General features: G+C 48.0%; 2 protein-coding genes across 3 annotated transcripts in view; both read left to right on the top strand.

Annotated features, from left to right (window-relative positions):
* klc1a (kinesin light chain 1a) overlaps positions 1–5,751 on the top strand; it is a gene marked incomplete at its 5' end in the record, with an annotated part of 28,177 nt that extends 22,426 nt beyond the window's left edge. Inside the window, 2 exons of the mRNA XM_080850296.1 lie at positions 1,870–1,936; positions 2,618–5,751. Coding sequence (XP_080706422.1) covers positions 1,870–1,936; positions 2,618–2,683 — 133 coding nt within the window. The remainder of the gene's footprint in view (positions 1–1,869; positions 1,937–2,617) is intronic.
* Positions 5,752–8,672: 2,921 nt separating this feature from the next.
* The window catches only part of zfyve21 (zinc finger, FYVE domain containing 21), an 8,600-nt gene continuing 7,272 nt past the window's right edge, over positions 8,673–10,000 (top strand). For both annotated transcript variants that reach the window (XM_080850416.1, XM_080850417.1), the window contains exon 1: positions 8,673–8,821. In XM_080850416.1, the coding sequence (XP_080706542.1) occupies positions 8,696–8,821 (126 nt within the window). In that variant the 5' untranslated portion in view covers positions 8,673–8,695. The remainder of the gene's footprint in view (positions 8,822–10,000) is intronic.

The raw sequence follows: 10,000 nt of genomic DNA, 5'->3' as shown, positions 1-10,000 counted from the left end.
CTTCCTCTTTCTGTGTCTCTCTCCTTCTCCTCTCCTCTCTTCCTCTTTCTGTGTCTCTCCCTCTTTCTGTGTCTCTCTCCTTCTCCTCTCCTCTCTTCCTCCTTCTGTGTCTCTCCTTCTCCTTCTCCTCTCCTCTCTTCCTCTTTCTGTGTCTCTCTCCTTCTCCTCTCCTCTCTTCCTCTTTCTGTGTCTCTCCCTCTTTCTTTGTCTCTCTCCTTCTCCTCTCCTCTCTCCCTCCTTCTGTGTCTCTCTCTCCTCTCCTCTCTCCCTCTCCTCTCCTCTCCTCTCCTCTCCTCTCCTCTCTCTTTCTGTCTCTCCCTCTCCTCTTCCTCCTCTCCTCTCTCCTTCTCTCTCCCTCTCCTCTCTCTTTCTGTCTCTCCCTCTCCTCTTCCTCCTCTCCTCTCTCCTTCTCTCTCCCTCTCCTCTCTCTTTCTGTCTCTCCCTCTCCCTCTCCTCTCCTCTCCTCTCTCTCTCTCCTCTCCTCTTCTCTCTCTCTCTCTCTCTTTCTGTCTCTCCCTCTCCCTCTCCTCTCCTCTCCTCTCCTCTCCTCTCTCTCTCTCTTTCTTTCTGTCTCTCCCTCTCCTCTCCTCTCCTCTCCTCTCATCTCCTCTCCTCTCTCTCCTCTCCTCTCCTCTCCTCTCCTCTCTCTCTCTCTCCTCTCCTCTTCTCTCTCTCTCTCTCTTTCTGTCTCTCCCTCTCCCTCTCCTCTCATCTCCTCTCCTCTCCTCTCCTCTCTCTCTCTCTTTCTGTCTCTCCCTCTCCCTCTCCTCTCATCTCGTCTCCTCTCTCTCTCTCTCTCTTTCTTTCTGTCTCTCCCTCTCCTCTCCTCTCCTCTCCTCTCCTCTCCTCTCCTCTCCTCTCTCTCTCTCTCTCTCCTCTCTCTTTCTTTCTGTCTCTCCCTCTCCCTCTCCTCTCCTCTCCTCTCCTCTCCTCTCCTCTCCTCTCCTCTCCTCTCTCTCTCTCTCTCTCTCTCTCTCTCTCTCTCTCTCTTTCTCTCAGTCTGTCTCTCCTTCTACCCCTATAAAGATATTGGTTGGGGGGTGGGGGTTGATGGTCATATGTCCATACGTGTACACACACAGACACACACACACACACACACACACACACATACGTGTATGTACACCGGTTCCACTGGCTCCACTGGTACTCTCATCAAAGGCTCAGGAGCTCCTGCATGTTAGGGTGTGTGTGTGAGTGTGTGTGTGTGTACAGGGTAGCCTCTGCATGTTAGGGTGTGTGTGTGAGTGAGTGTGTGTGTGTGTGTACAGGGTAGCCTCTGCATATTAGAGTGTGTGTGTGAGTGTGTGAGTGTGTGTGAGTGTGTGAGTGTGTTTGAGTGTGTGTGTGTGTGTGTGTACAGGGTAGCCTCTGCATGTTAGGGAGGGTGTGTGAGTGTGTGTGGGGTAGCTTCTGCACACTGTGGGTTTGTGTGTGTGTGCATAATAGGGGGTGTGTGTTTGCAGGCTAGTGTCTGTGTATCCTGTCAAAGGGGTGTGGCTAAATGCTGTCATGTGACACTAACCTGTGTGACATCATCATCATCAATGTTAATAACCTCTCATACACTCACCTACACTGCCCCCCCACCACACACACACACACATACACACACACCTGCCTGCTTTTGACCCACTGCCAAACACACACACACACACACACACACACACACATCAGACCTCCTGGGCAGAAATGAACACATGTACGCAGCTGATGCACCCCCTTCCCTCCTCCGTGGCCGTGTCTGATGCGCGTGTGTGTGTGTCTGTGTGTGTCTGCCTGTCTGGTGCGTGTGTGTGTGTGTGTGTGTGTCTGTGTGGTGTGTGTGCGTGTGTGCGTGTGTGTGTGTGTGTGTGGCTCCTGCTGCAGCATGAAGAGGGCCAGCTCTCTGGGGGTTCTCAACGTCCCCGACAAACCTGTGGGAGAGGCTTTCAAAGTAAGAACACAAACACACACACACACACACACACACACACACGTTACTGTCTTCACCAGTGGCTCTCCTTCTCTATCTGTCTTTTCTTCTCCTGTCCTCTGTCTACTTTGTACTCCTTCCTCTCTCACACACTCTTGAGTGTCGACACACACACACACACACACACTTCCTTTTCTCTCACTGTTTGAATAACACACATCATGTGTCACCATGGTAACACACTAACTGGTCCTAGAGTGTCTACTAATCGCTATGGTAACTCCAGTAGTCCTCTGCCTGCTTTGGTTATGGATCAGACCCTCCCCACCCTGCAGATGAGTTTGAGAGGTAACCTAGGCAACGAGTCAACACTGAGTCTCCATGGTGACCCTCCCTGGGTGTGGCTGAGGTGATGAGTGGGTGGGGCTGGCATACAAAGTGGGTGTGGCTGAGGTGATGAGTGGGTGGGGCTATGCTGATTAGTTGGTGGGACATGACCTTATTAATGGAGTAGGGTGGCCACACACACACACACACACACACACACACACACACACACACACACACACACACAGCTGGCTTGGTTGTCATTAGGCAGGCAGCCTCTGAGCTTTAGACTGATTAAGCTGGGTTCTAGGTCTGAGTTGGGGTGTGTGTGTGTGTGTGTGTGTGTGTGATGTTTTTGACCCTCCCCCTTCACAGGAGCGAAATCATCGTCTGAGGAAGACTCGGGACCTGAGTGCCAGTCACACGGACCTGGCGCACTGACGGGCCCACGCCTCGGAGCGGGGCGGAGCCACCAGCTGCTCCCGCCCCCATCTCTGACCATCTGTGCTCCTCCCCCAACACATCTGTGCTCCTCCCCCCAACTCCTCTGAGCTCCGCCCCCAACACATCTGTGCTCCGCCCCCAACACATCTGTGCTCCACATATGTGCTCCTCCCCCAACTCCTCTGTGCTCCTCCCCACACACATCTGTGCTCCTCCCCCCAACTCCTCTGAGCTCCGCCCCCAACACATCTGTGCTCCGCCCCCAACACATCTGTGCTCCACATATGTGCTCCTCCCCCAACTCCTCTGTGCTCCTCCCCCAACACATCTGTGCTCCTCCCCCCCAACTCCTCTGAGCTCCGCCCCCCAACACATCTGTGCTCCGCCCCCAACACATCTGTGCTCCACATATGTGCTCCTCCCCCAACTCCTCTGTGCTCCTCCCCCAACACATCTGTGCTCCTCCCCCAACACATCTGTGCTCCTCCCCCAACTCCTCCTCTCCTCCTGTTAGAGAAAACCGTCACAGCTGCTTCCTGTCGACCAGCCAGAGCAGAGCAGCACTGAAGACACATCTGGCCTCATGTGGACCCCCCCCCCCAACACACACACACACACACACACACACACACACCGCTCCTGTCAACGCGTTTACTGTCCCTTCATTATACCCTGCTCTCTGTCTCACACACCTCGGACACACACACACACACACACACACATCTCACACACATGGGTATACACACACACACACACACACACACACCTCACCCACATGGGTATACACACACACACACACATCTCACACACATGGGTATACACACACACACACACACACACCTCACCCACATGGGTATACACACACACACACACACATCTCAAACACATGCGTGTACACACATCTCACACACACCTCACCCACATGCGTATACACACACACACACACACATCTCACACACATCTCACCCACATGCGTATACACACACACACACACACACACACACATCTCACACACATCTCACCCACATGCGTATACACACACACACACACACACATCTCACACACATCTCACACACAACTCACCCACATGCATATGCACACACACACACACACATCTCACACACATCTCACCCACATGCGTATACACACACACACACACACACACATCTCACACACATCTCACCCACATGCATATGCACACACACACACACACATCCACACACATATGAGTATACACACACACACTTATCTCACACACATGCGTATACACACACAAACACACATCTCACGCACATGGGTATTCACACACACACACATATCTCACACACATGGGTATACACACACACACACACACATATGCGTATACACACACACACACATGCGTATACACAGCTGCTGCACTTTTCTCAAAGTTATTTCATGTGTTTGGTTTGTGTTGTGTGTGTCTATATTGGGGGTTACTGTTACTGATTTTACTGATTGGGTTTGGGGACTGTAAACAAAGTCTGGTCTAGTTAAGGAAATTTGAGTTGAACTGAAAACTGTATGTGTGTGTGTGTGTGTGTGTGTGTGTGTGTGTGTGTGTGTGTGTGTGTGTGTGTGTTTGTTGGCACAGTTGTGTGTACCCTCTCCTGTTACTGTATGTATGAAGTTGTCTTCGGAATCTAGAGATGAGATATAGAGGCAGATTGGCACTGACCTGCACTCTGCGCACACACGCACTCACACACACACACACACACACACACACGCACACACGCACACACACACACACACACAAACACAGACACACACACACACACACACACACACGTGTGTTCCATTCCCTGAAGTGAGTGTCTGAGCTTCTTCTGAGACTGAACTAAACAGCGTATCTTTTTGGAACGGGTCTGTTTACTGTGGAGTATGATGTCATTTGCTTTTTAATGACAGTGGTTGTGTGTGTGTGTGTGTGTGTGTGTGAGAGAGAGAGAGAGGCTCCAGAGATGTGAGAAGGAGTGTAGTTATGTGATTGAGTGTCCATGAGGAATTCTGGAGAGAATGTTACTGGAATTGTTTGCTTGTTTTCTCAGGATTGATATGAGCGTTGCTAGGGTAAGGGTTACCTAGGTAACCAGAACATGAGCGTTGCTAGGGTAAGGGTTACCTAGGTAACCAGAACATGCGCGTTCCTAGAGTAAGGGTTACCTAGGGAACCAGAATACTGCACTAAAACTAAAACACGTTTGTCTGATCTGGTGAAGTCAGATCTCTGTTACACCGTGATGTCAAATAGGCCTGAGTCGTTAGAGTTTACTTCAGTTTGAAAGTGTTTGGCCTACGCTTCTGTATAAATCTGGACTGTTTGTAAATGTGTTTACTTTATGAAGACGATCCGCTAGTGTCAGAGGGAAGCTGTTGCTATGGGTAACGCCTCAGACAGACCTTGTTGAATAACCTCGTGTCTCCACCACGTCTGTGATCAGGGATGGGCCATCAGTGGAGGGGGCTGCCGTAGCAAGATGCCAGATTGCACTAATTAGCTCAGATTAGCTCAGATTATCACTCATTAGCTCAGATTAGCACAGATTAGCACTGATTGGCACGGATTAGCTGGGAGAGAACTGTGAACTGCGTTGCGATGATTCGCACTAGAAAAAGTGAAACCAACTTTTTCAGGTTCCAAACCAATTTATTTTTGGTACTTTCGAATGGTTTCAGATTTGGTGCACAAACCAGAACGCAACCCAGTATCTGGAGAAGGGGTGTCTGAGGCGTAACCCATAGCAACCCAGTATCTGGAGAAGGGGTGTCTGAGGCGTAACCCATAGCAACCCAGTATCTGGAGAAGGGGTGTCTGAGGCGTAACCCATAGCAACCCAGTATCTGGAGAAGGGGTGTCTGAGGCGTAACCCATAGCAACCCGGCCCCTGTAGTTGGAGAAGGGCTCAGACTGTGGCTCTGTAGCACTCCATATATTTAATCTCTAATTATGAATGAATTATGTATATATTTAATCTCTAATTATGAATGAATTATGTATATATTTAATCTCTAATTATGAATGAATTATGTACCGTACTGAGATAAATACAACTATGGGGGGGGGGTCACTATGGGGGGGTCACTATGGGGGGGTCTGGCCTGAGGGGAAGGGCTCATTTATCCTGACTTAAACTCAGATTCTGTTTGTGACGCTTGTGACCGCAGTGATGAGGTCTTCATTAGCACTAGCACTAGGCAAGGCATGGAGGGGACTGCAGTTAGTCAGGTGAGATGCCAGGAGCTCTCTGTGTTGTCACGTGTGGTGCTAAAGCCTAAAGTTTGATCCTAAGGCGCAAAGTTTGATCCTAAGGCGTAAAGTTCGATGCTAAAGCGTAAAGTTTGATGCTAAGGCGTAAAGTTTGAGCTAAAGAGTAAAGTTCGATGCTAAAGCGTTAAGTTCGATGCTAAAGTGTAAAGTTTGATGCTAAGGCGTAAAGTTTGAGCTAAAGAGTAAAGTTCGATGCTAAGGCGTAAAGTTCGATGCTAAAGCGTAAAGTTTGATGCTAAGGCGTTAAGTTTGAGCTAAAGAGTAAAGTTCGATGCTGCAGCGTAAAGTTTGATGCTAAAGCAGAAAGTTTGATGCTAAGGCGTAAAGTTTGATGCTAAGGCATAAAGTTTGATGCTAAAGCGTAAAGTTCGATGCTAAAGCATAAAGTTTGATTCTAAAGCGTAAAGTTTGATTCTAAGGCGTAAAGTTTGATCCTAAGGCGCAAAGTTTGATCCTAAGGCGCAAAGTTCGATGCTAAAGCGTAAAGTTTTATGCTAAGGCGTAAAGTTTGATGCTAAAGCGTAAAGTTCGATGCTAAAGTGTAAAGTTCGATGCTAAAGTTTGATTCTAAAGCGTAAAGTTCGATCTTAAAGCATAAAGTTCGATGCTAAAGTTTGATGCTAAAGCGTAAAGTTCGATGCTAAAGTTTGATTCTAAAGCGTAAAGTTTGATGCTAAAGTGTAAAGCGTAAAGCGTAAAGCATAAAGCGTACTGACCTGAAGTTGTTTAGTCTGCATAGTGGCCACGTCTGATTCTGCCCCCCCCCCCCCTCTCTCTCTGCTGCTGGCAGTGGTGTCACCCTCTCAGCGGAGTGGGGGGGGGTCTGACCTTTACACGACCTTTACTCTGACCCCCACCATCCTATCACTGAGGAGGGCTGTTGGATGTAGGCGCTCTACTTTAGGGTATTTAGGGGCTTTAGGGTATTTAGGGTTTCTCCTGTTTGACTGACTGCTGGGTTACTGATGAGGGTATGCCTGGCACTCTTAGGAGATCCATATGTAGAGGCATACACACACACACACACACACACACACACACACATATACATATGTAGAGGCACACTCTCTCTCACTCACACACGCACATTTGTAGAGGCACATGCCTGTGTGATGCCATGCTTGAATCTTGAAACTTGAGATGCGTTCATCTGAAATGATTTTATTGTTCTTTACACAACTGGAAGGGATGCCACAGATGTGGACTCTTTGATTTGAAACTGTTACGTTTGCTTAAGGATGCTTTGACCAATCAGATTCTGACCAGAGGCTGTTTGACCTTTGGCCTCTGGCCTCACTGCTAGATGAAGTGTCCTGCGTGTGACCTGTATGACACGACCCAGTGTAAATATATCACTCTGTTTAGTGTGTGTGTGTGTGTGTGACCCAGTATACATAGATCACTCTGTTTTTAAACCTCTCTGTGTCTGTGTGTCCGTGTTTCTGTGTGCACATCTCATTTGGAGTTAAAGAAGGGGCCTGTGTGTGTGTGTGTGTGTGTGTCTGTGTGTGTCTGTGTGTGTGTGTGTTGTTCTCCCGCCACTGTTCTTGCCTAATTTGCCTGCTGTGCTGGCTAGTCTGTGTGTGTGTGTGTGTGTGTGTGTGTGTGTGTGTGTGTGTGTGTGTGTGTGTGTGGTGTGTGTGTGTGTGTGTGTGTGTGTGTGTGTGTGTGTGTGTGTGTGTGTGTGTGTGTGTGTGTGTGTGTGTGTGTGGTGTGTGTGTGTGTGTGTGTGTGTGTGTGTGTGTGTGTGTGTGTGTGTGTGTGTGTGTGTGTGTGTGTGTGTGTGTGTGTGTTCCTTCCACTCTGTACAGTACTTGTGTGCCTTGCTGGATGTTGTGTATATTTGAATAAAGATGTTTAAACTTCTGCCTGAGGCGTTCTGTGTGTTAGTCTACCTGTGAAGAAGACAATGGGCCAATACACACACACACACACACACACACACAACCGTTTTAACAACAACATGCTGACAGTAGATTTTTGTTAAAACCCAGAAACTATACAACATGCAATTACACACTGTCACCAAGATAGACAAAAAGAACTTGAAAAAAAACTAAATAACACTGAATTTAGTTATTTTGAAAAGGCCAGAAGAGTTTATATTAGGCCTCACTGCTAGATGAAGTGTCCTGCATGGGACCTGTATGACACTACCCAGTGTAAATATATCACTCTGTTTAGTGTGTGTGTGTGTGTGTGTGTGTGTGTGTGTGTGTGTGTGTGTGTGTGTGTGTGTGTGTGTGTGACCCAGTATACATATATCACTCTGTCTTTAAACCTCTCTGTGTCTGTGTGGCCGTGTTTCTGTGTGCACATCTCATTTGGAGTTAAAGAAGGGGCCTGTGTGTGTGTGTGTGTGTGTGTGTGTGTGTGTGTGTGTGTGTGTGTGTGTGTGTGTGTGTGTGTGTGTGTGTGTGTGTGTGTGTGTGTGTGTGTGTTCTCCCGCTAGATGGGATTATTGTAAAAACCCAGAAACTATACAACATGTAAATACACACTGTCACCAAGATAGACAAAAAGAACTCGAAAAAAATTAAATAACACTGAATTTAATTATTTTTAAAAGGCCAGAAGAGTTTATATTAATGGAGTATTGGTCAGACCAACACTCCTTATCAGGAGGTGGCAGTAATGCATCCAATGTTGTTTGCCGAACGCCACATAAAACCAAAGAAGAAGAATCCAGCCGAGTTGGGAGAGTGCGCTGATGAAAAATGTCAGCGGTGCCTGATGGCAAGAAGCTGGTCCGAAGCCCCAGCGGACTACGAATGGTGCCCGAGAATGGCGCATTTAACAGCCCCTTCTCGCTAGACGAACCGCAGTGGGTCCCGGATAAAGAGGTGAGGATGGGAGAGAGAGATGGTGAGACGAGGTTGGCGGTGGTGTCATCTCTGGTGTGGAGCTGGCCCATGGCTTGGGCGTTGGATTAGCGTCTGAAGTCCATCAGGCAGCTACATACTTCTGTACTGTTGTTAGCTAGCATGCTAACGCGCAGCTAAAGGATGGACGCTATTGTTAGCAAACGTTTATCATGGTCTTGTAAACAAGTGCTAGTTGGCTACCATGTTCACCGCAGAAATAAAAGTTGCGTATGGGTTCTTTGACAACTGTTAACGTTAAAGTTAGAGTGTGCCCAGCAACACTTTCCGAAGTTTGTATTTTTTTATTTTTTATTTTATGCATTTTTTTGTGTTGCATGCTGAATTGCTGCTTGCTAGCTGATGTGTCTCGTAAAATCGCAACTAAGGTAAATCACCACGAAGGTAAAATCTCCACTAAGTTAAAATCCAGATGATCGCCAGCCGCGGAGAAGCCTTAAGGAAACAACACATTAAGCTGTCAACTAGTTTAGGAGTGAGCTGCACAAGCAAGGACCGAGGGGAACAAACGTTAGGATACTTTAAATGTATTGTTTATCACCCTAAAATGGATTGGAATAGTTTTGTCAGGGTGCAGTATTGTCCGTGTACAGGGATTACGGAATAAACTTTGTCCTTAAGAGAGTTCTGTCGTCCCTCTGGTGTGTCGTTAGAGTTTCTAAGTAACTATAGGATCTCGAGACACAAGGGTCCGAAATTTCTCCACAAACATATGTTTTTGATTGTTGTGGAGGATTTCTGCCCGGGGACATGTACCGCAGCTTTATGTGAGTTGGCATCCATTGGAGCGCGTGAGTGGAAGTTCGCTGCCGAAGTTCAATGTTGTTTATGTGACCCACCCGCCCCGCATGTAGAGGATGCGCACGCAGCTTTCCTTCACATCTGGCGCTGTCCTCGTTCTTCAGCAAACACATCTGGACGGGCGGACCACCATGACGTCATGACGCCTGTGTTGAATGTTGTTCCCGGTGGCTGTGTCCATGTGTCACAGGGGATTTGCTTCGACCGTAAAGAGAAAGATGGCGAGAGAGAAACATGCCCAGTAGGTCGTGAAGAGAAACATGCCCAGTAGGTCGTAAAGAGAAACATGCCCAGTAGGTCGTAAAGAGAAACATGCCCAGTAGGTCGTGAAGAGAAACA

The sequence above is a fragment of the Sprattus sprattus genome, assembly GCF_963457725.1.
Source record: "Sprattus sprattus genome assembly, chromosome: 13".
In the NCBI taxonomy this organism is placed as follows: Eukaryota; Metazoa; Chordata; class Actinopteri; order Clupeiformes; family Clupeidae; genus Sprattus; species Sprattus sprattus.
This window is presented reverse-complemented; position numbering and strand designations above follow the sequence as displayed.